The sequence below is a fragment of the Panthera tigris genome, chromosome A1 (assembly GCF_018350195.1).
Source record: "Panthera tigris isolate Pti1 chromosome A1, P.tigris_Pti1_mat1.1, whole genome shotgun sequence".
Lineage (NCBI taxonomy): Eukaryota > Metazoa > Chordata > Mammalia > Carnivora > Felidae > Panthera > Panthera tigris.
In genome coordinates, this window is record NC_056660.1 from 66,953,061 (window position 1) to 66,970,998 (window position 17,938).

A 17,938-nucleotide genomic window follows, 5' to 3' on the forward strand; every position below is an offset into this window, starting at 1 on the left:
TCCCATCATACTCAGGAAAGACTTCAGTTCCTTACCATGGCCTACAGATTCCTGAAATATCTGGGTTATGTTTCTGACCTCAGCTCCTACTACTCTCCACATCACGCTCCCTATTTTGCTCATGATGATCTTCTGCCTGTACCTCAAACCTGGAAAGACGGTCTCTGCGTCAGTCCTTTAGACTTACTGTGTTCCCGGATCTGGTACATTCTTCTCACAAATTTTCTCATTACATTCAGACCTCTGCTCAAACATAAGCTCTTTAAGAAATGCCTTCCCTGACCACTTCAGCTAAAAGAGCATCCCTCAAACTATCTACCCTCTCATTTCTTTATATTTTTCCAGTACCATTTAGTTTGTCTGCCTTTCCCACCACCGTGGAAGCTCCACAGGAGCACGGACTCAACATATCTGCCTTGTCCACGAGTATACCTCCCTTGTATGGCAGACAATCAATTGATATTTTTGAGTGGATTAACGGATCTTCTTTCTTGAGGATCATCTTCCATCTTTAGAATTTCCCTCATACTGGACCCTTCAGTGAACTACCTGAGTATGACTTACATAGCCTTGAACTCTCGATCTTCACATACAAGTCCTAACTAGAATGCAATCAACTTCAAGGATCATACAGTAGTAGCAGAAATACATGAAATTTGGTTGGCTAAGTGCCTTGATGCAAAGTCACATCACTGTCTTTTCCCATTGAAGGAATGTTTATTATCCCCAATTGATTATACTTATTTATTGACATTTTTCAGTAGCATGACCACATTGGCTTATACATTCTAAAAATGCAACAGATACTTCTTACTCCAAACAAATAGCCACTGACCTCAGTAAGGAATGTGTGAATTTTTTCTCCAGAGTAAATAGCTGTAGCAGTTTCTTCCTTCGCCAGTTTCCTGAGAAAGTTTTTCAAAAAGCTGTTTTTCTGTGTAAGAAAAGCTGCCAAAATTCCTCTAGAAATAGCGGTGTTTTCTTCATTTATTTTCGATGTAGGATTATAAATAACTCCCAACCGACTATGAACACTTGTTTTCTGCAAAACACATTTATGGGTGGAAAAGATCGGTATCTCACATATCATTTTACAGCCGAACTTTTCTCTTTCCATTCGAGCTTGTTCACTTTAACACACAGCAGGCCTCACTGCAGAGGTCTTTCTATGTGGATGGTACTGAACGTGTACCTACTGACATAGCCAGAAAACAGTCATTTTAGGAACTCTGACTGCTTCACCTCTTTGTATAACGAGTCTTTTAGGAGATACTTTAACCACTTTTTGTATATGAAATAACACATATAAAACAATACACGAAACAAAAATGTAGAATTCAGTGAGTTAACCCATAAAACTATAACCCAGGCCGAGAAACAGAGCATTGCCAGCAACCCAAAGACGTCTCTCAGACACCCTGCCAATGACTACACCTTTCCACTTTTCTAAAAACAACCATGATCCTGTTACTTATTTGTAGGATCATTCTTGCTTCTTCTTCTGGTTTATCACCTAAGTTTCATCATGAAACATTTAACCTATTTTGAGCTTCATATAATCATACAGTATATATTCTTTCCTGCCTTGTTTCCACTCAACATAATGGTTGTGAGATTCATCAACACTGTTTGTGTATCTTTAGTTGCTTTATTTTTCAGGACTGCATAGATTTCCACTGTACGAATATACTCTTTTATACATTCTATTGATGCTGGACATTGAAATTTTTTTTCAGGTTGGTAGTGTACAAACAGAGCATGAAGAATACATCATCACTCATGAACATGCGGAAGCTGAATCTAATTAAGTCAGACATAGCTTCCAGTGTAGAGGAGATATAAGGGCTAAGGGACAAGTTAAAAATACTGTAAGGAAAAAAAAAATCAGTGAAATTTGTAAGGTGGGATTTTTCTAAAAGGCAACCAGCTTGGTCTCTTTAAAAAGTCAATAGACAAAATGTGGATGGGACTGTTCTATAATAAAAGAAACTAATGAAACGTAACAATGAAACACGTTTAGATCCTAGCTTGAAAAAAGAAAAGACATCTTTGTGTGAACAATTTAATGCAGGCTTAGTACTAGCAATGGGATAGTGGTATTGCAGTTATGTAAAATATCCTAATTCTTAGAAAATGCATATTAAAATACTAAGGGATGACGTATGCTGATTTCTGTGACTTACTTTAAAATGTATGTACTTTAAAATATACGCTGATTTCTGTGACTTACTTTAAAATGCAGACTATTCTGCCCTTCCTCCCCACTAACAACAGATAATCAGATAAAACAAATGTGGCAAGATGTTAAAATTATAGAATCTAGGTATTAGGTATATAAGTGTTCATTATGTTAGTCTCTTAAAGTTTGTGTAGCTATGAAAAGAAAACATGGTCTCCAAAAAACAGACTCAGAGAGAGATAAGGAGAGACCCCATGAGAGAAAGGCAAAAGTTAAAAGCAAGCTGGCTGAAATGAAAATGAGAGAGGCTCAAAATATAATACTGGAAAGAATAAAAATAAGAATTGATACCGCAGATAATTCAATTAATGAACCAGATCAAGAGTTAGCAAATGACAGCCTGTGGGTGAAATCCCATCTGGAGCGTGTTTTTACATGGTCCTCCAGGCAAAAAAACGTCAGGTGGAATGAGAGATCGGCCATGGGTTTAACAGAGAGAGAGACCCAGAGAAGGAGAGAGATGAAAAGAGCTGTCCTGGGATCACACTCATCCCTGAGGTTCCGGAAAACTGCATCTGTGTTACAGTGGCCCCACTCAGGGTAATGAGAATGGGACAGGGGGCACACTGAAGGCATTCCCTAAACAAATACTGCTAAATAAAAAGGTACTCTGACCCAGGGGCAACTGCTAGGAAGTCAAGTTTAAAAATAATATTAAAGTCCTTCTCGGCAGTCTGGAAGACCAAGCCAAAGGTTGAATCTTCTCAGGAGTCATCAGGGAAATTCCAAGATACTATTCCACTGTGAATGTGGGGCAAAATCATAAAATCTCTAACCTGGAAAGCAGCCTTTAAGTCAAGCAGACATCCAACAGTAAAGCGTGAACATCTAACTGCCTGGGGGTATTTAAGTATAAACTTTGAACAATAATTGGCTTTTGCTGACTCAGAGGCAGTCTCCAGGAAACCAAGATCAAAGATAAAAACAAGGGAAAAAGTCTGAGCAGGAACATCAGAGAAAAACAATGAGAGGGAGATAGACTACAGAGAGAGTTCAGTCATATCACTAAACAAACAAATGACCAAACAGTCCAGGTGATGAAGTGGTATGGGATCCAAATGTGCTCCAGTGTATTATCTAAAATGTTTGGTTTTCAGTAAAAGATTATGAGATATGCAGTGAAAGAGGACAGTATGATTCATACTAAGGAAAAATACCAAGCATCAGAAACTATCTTTGAGGGACCTTAGATGATGGACTTAACAGACATACACGTATCTTCAAAGAACTAAAGAAAACCATGCTTAAAGAGTTAAAGGAAGGTACAACAACTTATTACACTGATGATAATAACAAAGCAATAGAAATTATAAAGAAGAACCAAATGGAAACTCTGGAATTGGAAAGTACAATCACTGAAATGAAAAATTCACTAGTGGGGTTCAATAGATTTGACTTGGCAGAAGGATCACTGAATTTAAAGATAAATCAACAGAGCTATAGTCTGAAAAATAGAACATAAAAAGAACTAAAATGATCAGATTCTTAGAGAAATGTGGGACACCATTAAACATACCAATATGTGCATGATGGGAGAGCCACATACATTGGAACTACTGGGAAAAGGCAATCTGTCAGCCTCGCAAAGAACACGCTACTAAAAATTCTTGAGAAGAGACAGAAGGCAGAGGTGATGTACTCCATAGACCTCAAACACCCCTTTTTGAATGTGCTGGTCTGCAGGGCTTGAATGAAGCCAGAATGTGTTCTGAGACTGCCTAACATGACATGAAAATTCTCCCAACTGATGTTATTATGTTTCGTCTAAAATGTATTAACTATTCTTGATGTGGTAGTGCCCCTCCAAGATGGCCCCCGATGATCCCTACTTCTTTATACTTGTGCTTCCATATTGTTCCTCCTCATACTGGATAGGAGCGATCTGTGTCATCAATAGGATATTAGGGAAGTACAGTGTGTGACTTTTGAGGCCAGATCATAAAACACACTGTGGCTTCTGTCTCTTTAGCACTCACTCTGGGGAAAGCCAGCTGTCACGTTGTGCGGACACTTAGCAATGCTAAAATGGGGTCTATGTGGCAACGGAATGAGATGTTCCGTGAGGAGCCAGTGACAAACTGAGTCCCCCTGCCAGCAGCCATGCAAGCCCTCTTAGCAGCTGATGGCTCTGGTTCCAGTCAAGCCTTCAGACAACTGCTGCCAGAGTCCTGACTGCACCCTCACAAGAAACCCTGAGCCACAGCCACTTGGCCAAGTCACTCTTGAATTCTTAAACCCCAGACACTCTAAGAAAACATTTATTGTTTTTAAACCATTAAGTTATGGGGTAATTTGTTATCAGCACTAAATTTACACTTAGCTAATGCAAAACAAACAATTTCATAAAATACTTTGAGTTACGGTTTGTAGGTGTTTTTAATCTAGACAAACTTTTATGCTCCCTTAGAAATATGGAAGGTTATAGAAGAGTATTTTTAAAAAATGTTTATTTACCTTAATGAGAGAGAGAGTGTGAGTGGGGGAGGGACAGAGAGAGAGAGAGGTGGGGATAGGGGGTCCAGAGGAGGCTCTGTGCTGATAGCAGCCAGCCCGTGCGGGGCTCCAGCGCACAAACCAGATCATGACCTGAGCCAAAGTTGGATACTCAACTGACTGAGCCACCCAGACGCCCCATAAAAGAGTATTTTTAAATAAATATAGAAATGTATACTATCGAAGTATATTGGTTTGTAATTCTCTAATAACAAAAAAAATTAAGGTTGACTTAAGGCTTAAAATACTCTTCAGTGAAAATTTATTTTCTTTTTCTTAAATATTCAGAGAAAGAAAGTGCTGCCTGACTATGTGATGTAAAACCGCTCTTACAAACTGCTTTTTGGTAAAAACTAGATTTGGTGTCATTGATGTAATGGTAGGGTCTGGACCATTCACTCTGTTTTAATAGCCTATTTATAACTACTATGTCTTAGTTCCAGCTGCTACAACAAAGTACCCATAGACAGGGTGGTTTATAAACAACTGAAATGTACTTCCTACAGTTCTGGAGACTGGGAATCTAAGAGCAGGGTGCCAGCACGGTCAGGTTCTGGTGAGGACCCTCTTCTGGGCTGCAGACTACGGATCTGTCCATGTATCTACACATGATGGACAGAGGGTGAAGTAGGCTCTCTGACCTCTTCTTACAAGGGCACTGATCCCATTCATCACCCAATTCCTTCCTAAAGGTCGCACCTCCAAATGCCACTGCACTACAGATTAGATTTGAACATCTGAATTTTATGGGAGACACAAACATTCAGTGCATACACATTGCAGACAAGTATATGTCTAATAGCAAGGGCAAGCAGGGAACACACAGGTCTGAATCATGGACGACTTGCAGGGTTTTCTTTTCCTGGTCAAATCTGCCTATTGTACATGGAGACTGAATTTGAGTTCCCGTTTTCGCCTCCTTATCAACAAGCTGAAGGACTTAAAACATTAACATGGAGGAGAATAAGATTGAATGCACATTCTTCATTTGGCTTTCTCAAAATTAACAACAAATTATAAAATTTTTGTGGTAAGAGTATCTAAATACTTACCATGTGCTTTAATGCATTAAAAAGTAGTTTTCGCCCAGATGGTTTGTCAAAATCAGCAATAATCCAGAGAGTAACTGAAGAAATTACATCATCATCTGAAAGTATCAAATAGTTTAGTCAAGCTGCCTCTTTATAAAATTAAACTAAAAGCAGGGGACATTTCCAGCTAACAAAATACATTAAAAAGTATTAAGCTAATTTTTTGAAAATAAGAAAATATTGCTAAAGATTACACACACACACACACACACACACACACACACACACACTGACAGGCATATAAAAACACTAGAAGAGTGCTATATAAGCTTTAAATAAACTCGGATACCAAAAAGTAAGAATAGTCTCTAAGGGACATACCTGTGGAATACTTTTATTAGTAGACAAAAGTTGTATTATACTTATGTTTTCGGAATTGGCAAGCAAAATGGTCTTCCAGCTACAGCTATATATTTTTTTTAAATTGAGAATTATACCCCACATAGATGTAAAACTAGATACAATAAAGCTTATTAATAGATACTAAAAACAGCAATATTAGCCTACAATTCATTTATTCCCAAACCTCTATTATTAACTTGGTCTAATTCACATTACCTGTGCCATCAACATTAATACAATTCTATTTTTCAGAAAAATTTGAAAATTTGGAAACCACAAGGAGAAACAATTTTTAGTTCTGAAGTCACAGTTAAATGGGTTTAATTTCATCTAGGCTCTGTATGCATCACCTGTACACTTGTCTAGCCATCATTAAAACCTACACAAAAGCTAGTCCTTTAGATCACATAACCTACTTGAAACAATTATAAAACGTTTGCCAGACCAAAAACTTACCCCTGAATAGATGTGAGGCCACCATTACTATCACACTCAGTGATATCTAACTATACGAAAACTTTAACAGAAAGAGGGCTGACATTGAATTCACATTGAAGCAATTTAAGTGTGAGGCAGTAGCAGCACATTCTTTTCAAAGAAGAAAGGTAAAGAATTCTAATGCCTTCTTAAGGTCAGCACTTTCACCATCATAGTTAGTAAACTGAGAACTATTTCAAAGTGCTAAGTAAATTTCTCACAACTCCATCAGTTCTTTACACGTTTATATAAATGCCAAGCAAAAGGAAATCGGGTGTTTCCCAGTTAACATTCTTTTAAATTGCTAGAGATTTAAGCAAAGGGCATTAATTATAGGCTAACTTATTCTGATGCCCAGAGGGAATTTTTGAAATACACCTCAGAACCTGAAAAATAGACTTCTCCTATTTTTATTCCTTGTTTCTGTTTCCTTTTCCCTTCCCTTGTCACAGTCAGGACCTTATTCTGCCATAACATAGAACTGCATTGTATTTTATTATTTGTTGGACTTCTTGGAGACAGACCACTTTATGAACATAAAATCTGGGATCTGTTAGGAAGTAATTCTGGGGCCATCTGATCCAATCTTGACTCCATGGCATTCTAAAAAACTGGCTGGGTGGCCTCTGCTTAAAACTCTCTCTATAAAAATATACCCCTTACTATGAAGTTCATTTTATCTTTAGATCACTCTCATACACTGAGACAAAACTCAGTCTTCTTTTATCTTTCACATATTGGCTTTCATTTTTCTCTCTAGAGCAAAGATCATCAAATAAAACAAAGCAAAACTGAACCAGCTGAACTCCAACTATCCGTGTCTATTTCGAATAGGTCACTGTACTCTAACAAGGCTTGGCTCCACCATCAACTTCCCTGTCCAGGCTAAATGCATATTTCCCAGTACATTCCTGTATAGGTCTCCCTTCTTTTCTTATAATCCCCAATGTAAGCAAAAATCCAGAAGTTTAATCAGAGGGTAGAACTACTTCTCCTCTGATCTGGGAATTATACTCTTATTCATGCGTTATAAGACACGAGGTTACAGTCTGGAAAGTCTTTTATCGCTTTCTTAAAAAGGTGAAAAGTGGAACAGCTTGCTTTAAGAAAAGGCAAAAAACCAAGATGAGCCCCTGAACATATAACTAGGGTAGAAGGTATTTTCCCAGCACAATCCTTGTATCCTAACAAACTACAAACTCTGAAATTGAAAACCAGACCTCTAGTCAAATGGCAACATACAAATTCATTATGCAAACACCTCACTAAAATTGCAAATTTTGCTACTTTAGGAATAAAGTCAGGAAAATAAAATATGCTCATTACCTTCTTGGGTTAAATAATACATGTTCTTTGCTATTACAGCACTCTTATCTTGCGAATCCAAGAAAAAGAACGTAGAGAAATCTTCAACATCAGCAGTTACTGAAAATTTTCATATTAAATGTTAAATAACCACTTAATAAAACACGCAAAACTCAGTAAGCATTGTAGAAAGTATATGGATCATTTTACCTGATGTGGATATTAAATTAAGGTACTGCCATTTAGCATGCAAAATCAAAGGATTTATACGGGGTACAACATTATTCTTATCCATAAGGAAATCAACTGCATTTGTTCGATCATTTAATATGCCCTGAAACAACAAAAATATTACTTAGGTAACACAGATAATTTATAGGCATATGTTCTAAAGTTATGCACAGAATATACTTAAAGGCTAATCTAAAAAAAATAAATAAATAATTTAGGCAATTAGGATTCATACAATAAACTTTACAACAAATATTCCTGTAAATACCTGAATTTTTTTCCAATTAAGCATTTCTGATGTAATTATGCACAGATAAACTTAATTACTTTTAAATTCATTACTAAGTGATCAGGATGGAAACTTTTGCTACAGAAAGTTGTTTTAATGCAAAAAATCATTTATAAAAATATCATCTATCATGTACTTCCTCATAAATGCTTGCCTACCATAAAAACGTCCCTCTGTAAATGTACCGTCGCATCCATCATTCTGCGAAGAACAGCCATTTCTAGTTCTTTCATACTGAGCTCTTCAAGCTTAAAGGGTTCTCCGTTATAAAGAGCTTGAGGCAAAGGACCCAGGCCAGTCATCTTATAAAAGCTTGCTCCCACCTATTTAGTTCAAAAATATCAAAGTTAAACTGAAAAATGTCTGTCTGGAAAAGAAATGCATACGTAAAAGAAGGGACGGGCATTGGTGCATTTTGATACGCCACAGGAAAAAAAGGTTAATTGTGCTAATTTCATTTGTCCTTTCCAAACATTATTTAAAGCAAAGTAATCTACCTATGGAGCAAGAATCAGGAAGCTTTTCCTGTAAAGGGCCAGCTAGCACACATCGCAGCCTCTGTGGGCCATCCAGTCACTGTCTCCACTACTCAGCTCTGATGCTGTAGTGTAGCAGGGGTATACACCGATGCAGCGATGTGGGGCTACCTCCCAAGAAAACTGTATATATAAAAGAGGCAGTGGGAGGGCAGGATGTGCTGACCCCTGTGCACAGTATAACATTAAAAAACATACCATTTATCTGGATCAGAGATTCATTCATCTCTGCATTCATTTGTTTCATTAACAATTTTTGAATTCATGCCATCAGCATTAAACAAGATGCTGTGAATACAAAGCTGAAAGTCGGCCCTCAAGGGATTCACACAGACAGGGCCAAAACAGAGGCACATGCGGCAGCCAGGAAGAAAACTCGAGGATGGAGAGGAGGGGGTCAGAGAAGCCTCTGGGAAGGGGTGACAGGGAAAGTCTTAAAGGGTGAGTAACATTTGCTGGGAAGATAAAGTGGGAGAAGTGCATGTGAAGACAGGAATTGGGGGGAAGAAAACACAGCCTCAGGCAACTGCAAGTAATTTTTTTTTTTTAATATATGAAATTTATTGTCGAATTGGTTTCCATACAACACTCAGTGCTCATATCAAAAGATGCCCTCTTCAATACCCATCACCCCCCTTCCCCTTCCCCTCCCTCCCACCCCCCATAAACCCTCAGTTTGTTCTCAGTTTTTAAGAGTCTCTTATGCTTTGGCTCTCTCCCACTCTAACCTCTTTTTTTTTTTTTTTCCTTCCCCTCCCCCATGGGTTTCTGTTAAGTTTCTCAGGATCCACATAAGAGTGAAAACATGGTATCTGTCTTTCTCTGTATGGCTTATTTCACTTAGCATAACACTCTCCAGTTCCATCCACGTTGCGACAAAGGGCCATATTTCATTCTTTCTCATTGCCATGTAGTACTCCATTGTGTATATAAACCACAATTTCTTTATCCATTCATCAGTTGATGGACATTTAGGCTCTTTCCATAATTTGGCTATTGTTGAGAGTGCTGCTATAAACATTGGGGTACAAGTGCCCCTATGCCTCAGTACTCCTGTATCCCTTGGGTAAATTCCTAGCAGTGCTACTGCTGGGTCATAGGGTAGGTCTATTTTTAATTTTTTGAGGAACCTCCACACTGTCTTCCAGAGAAGCTACACCAGTTTGCATTCCCACCAACAGTGCAAGAGGGTTCCCGTTTCTCCACATCCTCTCCAGCATCTATAGTCTCCTGATTTCTTCATTTTGGCCACTCTGACTGGTGTGAGGTGATACCTGAGTGTGGTTTTGATTTGTATTTCCCTGATAAGGAGCGACGTTGAGCATCTTTTCATGTGCCTGTTGGCCATCCGGATGTCTTCTTTAGAGAAGTGTCTATTCATGTTTTCTGCCCATTTCTTCACTGGATTATTTGTTTTTTGGGTGCAGAGTTTGGTGAGCTCTTTATAGATTTTGGATACTAGCCCTTTATCCGATATGTCATTTGCAAATATCTTTTCCCATTCCATTGGTTGCCTTTTAGTTTTGTTGATTATTTCCTTTGTTTGCAGAAGCTTTTTATCTTCATGAGGTCCCAGTAGTTCATTTTTGCTTTTAATTCCCTTGCCTTTGGGGACGTGTCAAGAAATTGCTACGTCTGAGGTCAGAGAGGTCTTTTCCTGCTTTCTCCTCTAGGGTTTTGATGGTTTCCTGTCTCACATTCAGGTCCTTTTTCCATTTTGAGTTTATTTTTGTGAATGGTGTGAGAAAGTGGTCTAGTTTCAACCTTCTGCATGTTGCTGTTCAGTTTTCCCAGCACCATTTGTTAAAGAGACTGTCTTGTTTCCATTGGATGTTCTTTCCTGCTTTGTCAAAGATTAGTTGGCCATACTTTTGTGGGTCTAGTTCTGGGGTTTCTATTCTACTCCATTGGTCTATGTGTCTGTTTTTGTGCCAATACCATGCTGTCTTGATGATTACAGCTTTGTTGTAGAGGCTAAAGTCTGGGATTGTGATGCCTCCCGCTTTGGTCTTCAAAATTACTTTGGCTATTCGGGGCCTTTTGTAGTTCCATATGAATTTCAGGATTGCTTGTTCTAGCTTCGAGAAGAATGTTGGTGCAATTTTGATTGGGATTGCATTGAATGTGTAGATAGCTTTGGGTAGTATTGACATTTTGACAATATTTATTCTTCCAACCCATGAGCATGGAATGTTTTTCCATTTCTTTATCTTCAATTTCCTTCATAAACTTTCTATAGTTTTCAGTATACAGATCTTTTACATCTTTGGTTAGGTTTATTCCTAGGTATTTTATGCTTCTTGGTGCAATTGTGAATGGGATCAGTTTATCTGTCTTTCTGTTGCTTCATTATTAGTGTATAAGAATGCAACTGATTTCTGTACATTGATTTTGTATCTTGCAACTTTGCTGAATTCATGTATCAGTTCTAGCAGACTTTTGGTGGAGTCTATTGGATTTTCCATGTATAATATCATGTCATCTACAAAAAGTGAAAGCTTAACTTCATCTTGCCAATTTTGATGCCTTTGATTTCCTTTTGTTGTCTGATTGCTGATGCTAGAACTTCCAACATTTTGTTAAACAGCAGTGAGAGTGGACATCCCTGTCGTGTTCCTGATCTCAGGGAAAAAGCTCTCAGTTTTTCCCCATTGAGGATGATGTTAGCTGTGGGCTTTTCATAAATGGCTTTTATGATATTTAAGTATGTTCCTTCTATCCCCACTTTCTCAAGGGTTTTTATTAAGAAAGGATGCTGAATTTTGTCAAATGCTTTTTCTGCATCAATTGATAGGATCATATGGTTCTTTTATTAATGTGATGTATCATGTTGATTGATTTACGAATGTTGAACCAGCCCTGCATCCCAGGAATGAATCCCACTTGATCATGGTGAATAATTCTTTTTATATGCTGTTGAATTTGATTTGCTAGTATCTTATTGAGAATTTTTGCATCCATATTCATCAGGGATATTGGCCTGTAGTTCTCTTTTTTTACTGGGTCTCTGTCTGGTTTAGGAATCAAAGTAATACTGGCTTCATAGAATGAGTCTGGAAGTTTTCCTTCCCTTTCTATTTTTTGGAATAGCTTGAGAAGGACAGGTATTATCTCTGCTTTAAACATCTGGTAGAACTCCCCTGGGAAGCCATCTGGTCCTGGACTCTTATTTATTGGGAGATTTTTGATAACTGATTCAATTTCTTCGCTGGTTATGGGTCTGCTCAAGCTTTCTACTTCCTCCTGATTGAGTTTTGGAAGCGTGTGGGTGTTTAGGAATTTGTCCATTTCTTCCAGGTTGTCCAGTTTGTTGGCATATAATTTTTCATAGTATTCCCTGATAGCTGCTTGTATCTCTGAGGGATTGGTTGTAATAATTCCACTTTCATTCATGATTTTATCTATTTGGGTCATCTCCCTTATCTTTTTGAGAAGCCTAGCTAGAGGTTTATCAATTTTGTTTATTTTTTCAAAAAACCAACTCTTGGTTTCATTGATTTGCTCTACGGTTTTTTTAAATTCTATATTGTTTATTTCTGCTCTGATCTTTATTATTTCTCTTCTTCAACTGGGTTTAGAGTGTCTTTGCTGTTCTGCTTCTATTTCCTTTAGGTGTGCTGTTAGATTTTGTATTTGGGATTTTTCTTGTTTCTTGAGATAGGCCTGGATTGCAATGTATTTTCCTCTCAGGACTGCCTTCGCTGCATCCCAAAGTGTTTGGATTGTTGTATTTTCATTTTCATTTGTTTCCATGTATTTTTTAATTTCTTCTCTAATTGCCTGGTTGACCCATTCATTCTTTAGTAGGGTGTTCTTTAACCTCCATGCTTTTGGAGGTTTTCCAGACTTTTTCCTGTGGTTGATTTCAAGCTTCATAGCATTGTGGTCTGGAAGTATGCATGGTATGATCTCAATTCTTGTATACTTATGAAGGGTTGTTTTGTGACCCAGTATGTGATCTTGGAGAATGTTCCATGTGCACTCGAGAAGAAAGTATATTCTGTTGCTTTGGGTAAGGGGGATCCTGTGAGACAAAGTACCAGAGACATCGCTACAAGCATGAAACCTACAGACATCACAATGACTCTAAACCCATATCTTTCTATAACACTGAATGTAAATGGACTAAATGCGCCAACCAAAAGACATAGGGTATCAGAATGGATAAAAAAACAAGACCCATCTATTTGCTGTCTACAAGAGACTCATTTTAGATCTGAGGACACCTTCAGATTGAAAGTGAGGGGAGGGAGAACTATTTATCATGCTATTGGAAGTCAAAAGAAAGCTGGAGTAGCCATACTTATATCAGACAAACTAGACTTTAAATTAAAGGCTGTAACAAGAGATGAAGAAGGGCATTATATAATAATTACAGGGCCTATCCATCAGGAAAAGCTAACAATTATAAATGTCTATGCGCTGAATATGGGAACCCCCAAATATATAAAACAATTACTCACAAACATAAGCAACCTTATTGATAAGAATGTGGTAATGACAGGGGACTTTAACACTCCACTTACAACAATGGATAGATCATCTAGACACACGGTCCATAAGGAAACAAGGGCCCTGAATGACTTGACAGATATATTTAGAACTGCGAGTAATTTTCTATGTCTATGGTGGGGAGAGTTCTGTGTGTGGGAGCAGTGAGATACAGGACAGAGGCCAGCTCCTGAAGGCGCTCAACATCTGCATTTTACCTTGGGAATGACAGAAGTTACTAACCAATTCATCTGCTATTCACAACTATGTATTATTATAGCTACCATCATTGCTAACATTCTCACAATTACTCTGTGAAGCTAAGTACTACCATTACATCCATTTTACAGATGCTGAAACACACACGCAGAGATGAAATCACCTCCAGGGCCACCACGTGGCTACTGCATTTCATTTAATTTTTTCTTTTTCAAGTTTTTATTTAAATTCCAGTCAGTTTAACATACAGTATAGTATTAGTTTCAGGTACAGAATTTAGTGATTCATCCTGTACATACAATTCCCAGTGCCCATCCCAACAAGTGCCCTCCTTAATGCCCATCACCCATTTACTGGGCACTTACTGTGTATTAGGCTTATGAGTGCACATAAATAACATGCAAATTCTGTCCTAAGGGAACTCATAGCTTAACAGAGGAAGAGATGGACCCATTAAAAACAAGTGTGAGTATAGCACCCAGGGGTTCCAAGGAGGGCATGGTCAGTTCCATCTAAGAAGAGGGTAAATACTGTTAAGTAATAGGATCAGGTGTGCTTATTTAAAAAAAAAAGACCACAGCAGCAACGGTGAGAAGGAAAGACGTGGGAGAACAGGCCCTGGGAGTGTCGCTCATGGGCTACAACAATAGCGTGGGAGAGAGAGCAAAAGCAGAACAGAAATCAGGGGTGATGGGCAAGGAGAGAACGAGGCAGTTTCTGAGACATTCAGCTGGCTGGACGGCCGGAACATAACCCTGTACTGTTTGGGATGGTAGGAGCGAAGCAGTGGGTTAGGATGGCCATCAGGCTTCTTGCATAGGTGGCCAGGGTGAATGATGATGCTACCCTGTAGGACAGGCATAAAGAAGAACAAAATGGGGTAACAAGGAAGATGATGGGCGTGGTTTTAGATTCTTTTGATTCAGGATCCTTATGGGCAATCAACCAGGTATGGGTATGTCTCTGCTGGAAATACAAGCCCTCTTCTGATTTACTCCATGATTTCTAATTAGGCCACCCGCCCATTCCAAAAGCTTTAAGTACCACAAATAAGCCAATGACACTGAATTTTATATTTTTAGCCCTGTAAGAACAAGTTGCCAAACAGGGACTTAACACCTAATCTAACTGCAGCTTCAGTCTCCCTCAGAAATTTTTCCATCAGATCAGTACCAATGAGTCTGTCACAAGGGCAGAGAGGTAGTCTACATATTAACCCCCCTGCTTTTCCCCTAAGGGAAAGCCTCCTTGCCCAAAACAATCCTTTTCTTTTGCTAATAACGTTCCTGCCCCACCCTCCTTCTCTAAAAATCTTTCCACTTAGTGTAACTCCTCAGATCATCCTTCTGTTTGCTAGAGGGGATGCTGTCCTATTCTTGAGCATTAAAAAAAAAAGCCATTTAGAAACTTAAAAGTTACTCCGTTGAATTTGTGTCATTTAACAGATTTGGTGGCAGCAACGGGGTCCAAAGTGAACTTTGCCAGCATTTGGGGGCAAGAAACACAGGTGTAGGACCCACAAACCCTTTGAGCTCCTGGTCTTTCCTGCCACTTCTAAGAGCTGTGGGTCAGTTCCTGTCAGTTCTCTCTTCTGAGAGACAGATAATCCCATACACTGTGCCCTCCAGCGACTGACTCAAAATGATGGAGAGTGTTCTTTCAAAAACAGGCAGGTCACGGTCACCTTACTGCTCAGTATCTTAGACTTTTTACTGTTGCCACGGTCTTCTTCAACTGTTCTGAGTTCCAATTAGACACTGTTCACTGTGCAATCTGCCCCCTTCCTTCCATGACACACACACAACACAACTCCACTGCTACCCACACAGAGGCAACACCAATTGCTCAGAGTTCTTCACAACTCTGGACTTCCTAACACTGTCTTCTGGGATGTCAATCTCCTGTCACTTCCTTGTTTTCTTTGATTCAACTTTTCGTCCTACTTCAGGACTCAGCTTGCCATCCCCCACTCAGAGACGTATTCCTTATCTCCACCCCCAGAGCACTCCCTTTCACTCTATGTGCTGTGTACCTGGGGGTCCCTTCCAGTGAAGACACATGTCCATCAATCTCGGGGACTTCTTGGTGTTATTTCTCTGATGCTTTCCTTTCCTTTGTTTTCTCTGTTCTTCCTGAGTCTTCTGGATTGAGACTCTACTGGTTTACCATTTATTCTTATTTTTATTTCTTTCTCTTAATTTCTCTCTCTGCTCTATTACATTTTTATTTTATTAAAAATCTTCAGGAGATCTTCCTTGCACGCTATTCTTTTACGTCTTGTGCTTGAACATTAGAAGTACTCAATAAACATCTGTTGAAAGTGCAGATAAAGTTTGGATGGAGAGAGAAAATTACGGGAACATGAGCTGAGGGAATAAAGGCCTAAACTCGTCAATTTTCTTCATGATGCAGGAGTTGGAATGATTTTCTAGGTGTGAAGAGGAAGGCAGGAAAGGGGTTTAGGGAATGGATGCAGGTTTAGAGTAGAGTTTGGGAGGGGTAGGGAGTGGAGAAGACCCAGCTCAGCTGAAGGGTAACACTGGGACGGAAGACGTAGACCATCCTTACAGGACAGTCGCAGGGAAGGACGGCAGAGAACCAAGAGCAAACAGGGGGCACGTACGCACATAACACAAAAATGGAATTTAGTATTTCTGAAGAGTGTACTGTGTCCCTAATCTTTACAAAAATCCTTAATATTCGTAACTTCAGGAGACGATGACTGCAGACATCTTAAAATAACACAACAATACAAATTTCACTACTTAAAAGTGGGTTTCTGATGAAATACGGTAGGTTCATCCACACACATGCTTACTTCTTCTCTCTTCACACATTTCACTAAAGTGAGAATAACAGAGAACGTAAGAGCCCACAAAGAAAAACGGGAGAAAAGACAAAAAGCAGGCGAGCAAAGTAAAAAGTGAAGTCACACCTGTGCAGACAGAACGGAACATGAATATTTTTCATCATCGCTGGAGACACTCCGGATCCCGGACGGAGGATGAGAGCAGAGAAAGCGGAAACTGGCTGAGAGTCTGCACAGGGAGCAGCTGGCTCTCAAGGGCCCTCTCTCAACCCCGAAAATCCAAACTGTTCTGCTTTTCTTATTCTCTGCTGAAACTGAATCACAGAGACCAGCCTCGGTGATGGCAGGCAAGGTGGAGAGCTGAGAAAGGGGACGGAGACCAGGCAGGAGATTCAAGGAACGTTCCCATCCTTCACACCCAGTGCTGGACCACAATAGTGGGTTCCTACACATAACCCGTGCCCTCACCTCCCACAGGTGCACCCTCTTCTGTCACATGTACTCCTTCTAAGAAGAAAATAAAGAATTCTTATTTGAAGAATCAAATGCTGCTTTGATTGCAGGTCAGCTCAGCTCCCCGAGCGAGGCTCACCAACTCACAAGGCCCATGTGTTTGTGATCCGCTTTTCAGGATTTCATACTTCCATGTGAAAGACAACCAGACAGTGTAAGACATCTGACAAATGCTTCGAACACAAAAGAGAGAAATCGAAGCAAATGAGAAAATGGAAGCTTTAGAAGGCAGAGGTAATGCAGGGAGCACAACAACACATCACAAAACACTTGTAGCTAAGACAGTATATTGTGTCCATGAAAGAAAAACTGGGATGCTATAAAACAGGAATATGATACAAGAGGCACCTCCAGAAAATTTTTAAAAAACTGAACGAAAAAGACAAAGGAACAAAAAAAGAAGAAAAAGCAAATAGAGACCCAACTCAGAAAACTCAGAAAGGACAGAGAAAATAAACGAAAGCATTAGAGAAAGAAAAAAGAAATCCCCAGAATTATAGATATGAATCTATTAGAAGGAACTCACCAAATACTCCCTACATAGAATGAAAGAGGATCAATACAAAGACAGATCATGAGATTTCCAAACACCAGAGATAAAAAGATTCTAGAAGCTTTCAAACTGGATTAAAAAAAAAAAAAGCAGAAAGACAAAAGAATTAAAATCAGAATGATATCACTGGTCTCCACAGCCTATCAGAAGATAGGAGACAGTATAGAAAAGCCTCCAAAATTTGAAAGAAAAATGGTTACCCACTCCAACTACCAATAAGACACAAATACAGTATAAGATTTTTGAACATAAAGGAGTGATAATTTTTCTCTTAAGCATATTTGCTTGGGAGAGAAGTAAAATCAGAAAAAAAAAAAAAAAAGGAAATGCACAGTGCTAGCAAAACCAGA

At 39.0% G+C, this 17,938-nt stretch overlaps 1 protein-coding gene across 3 annotated transcripts in view; it reads right to left on the minus strand.

Moving 5' to 3' along the window:
* UGGT2 (UDP-glucose glycoprotein glucosyltransferase 2) overlaps positions 1 to 17,938 on the minus strand; it is a 198,263-nt gene that overhangs the window by 67,590 nt on the left and 112,735 nt on the right. For all 3 annotated transcript variants that reach the window (XM_042979427.1, XM_042979424.1, XM_042979435.1), the window contains exons 17-21: positions 8,626 to 8,790; positions 8,158 to 8,281; positions 7,969 to 8,067; positions 5,785 to 5,879; positions 836 to 1,042 (exon numbers count right to left, since the gene is read on the minus strand). In XM_042979427.1, the coding sequence (XP_042835361.1) occupies positions 836 to 1,042; positions 5,785 to 5,879; positions 7,969 to 8,067; positions 8,158 to 8,281; positions 8,626 to 8,790 (690 nt within the window). The remainder of the gene's footprint in view (positions 1 to 835; positions 1,043 to 5,784; positions 5,880 to 7,968; positions 8,068 to 8,157; positions 8,282 to 8,625; positions 8,791 to 17,938) is intronic.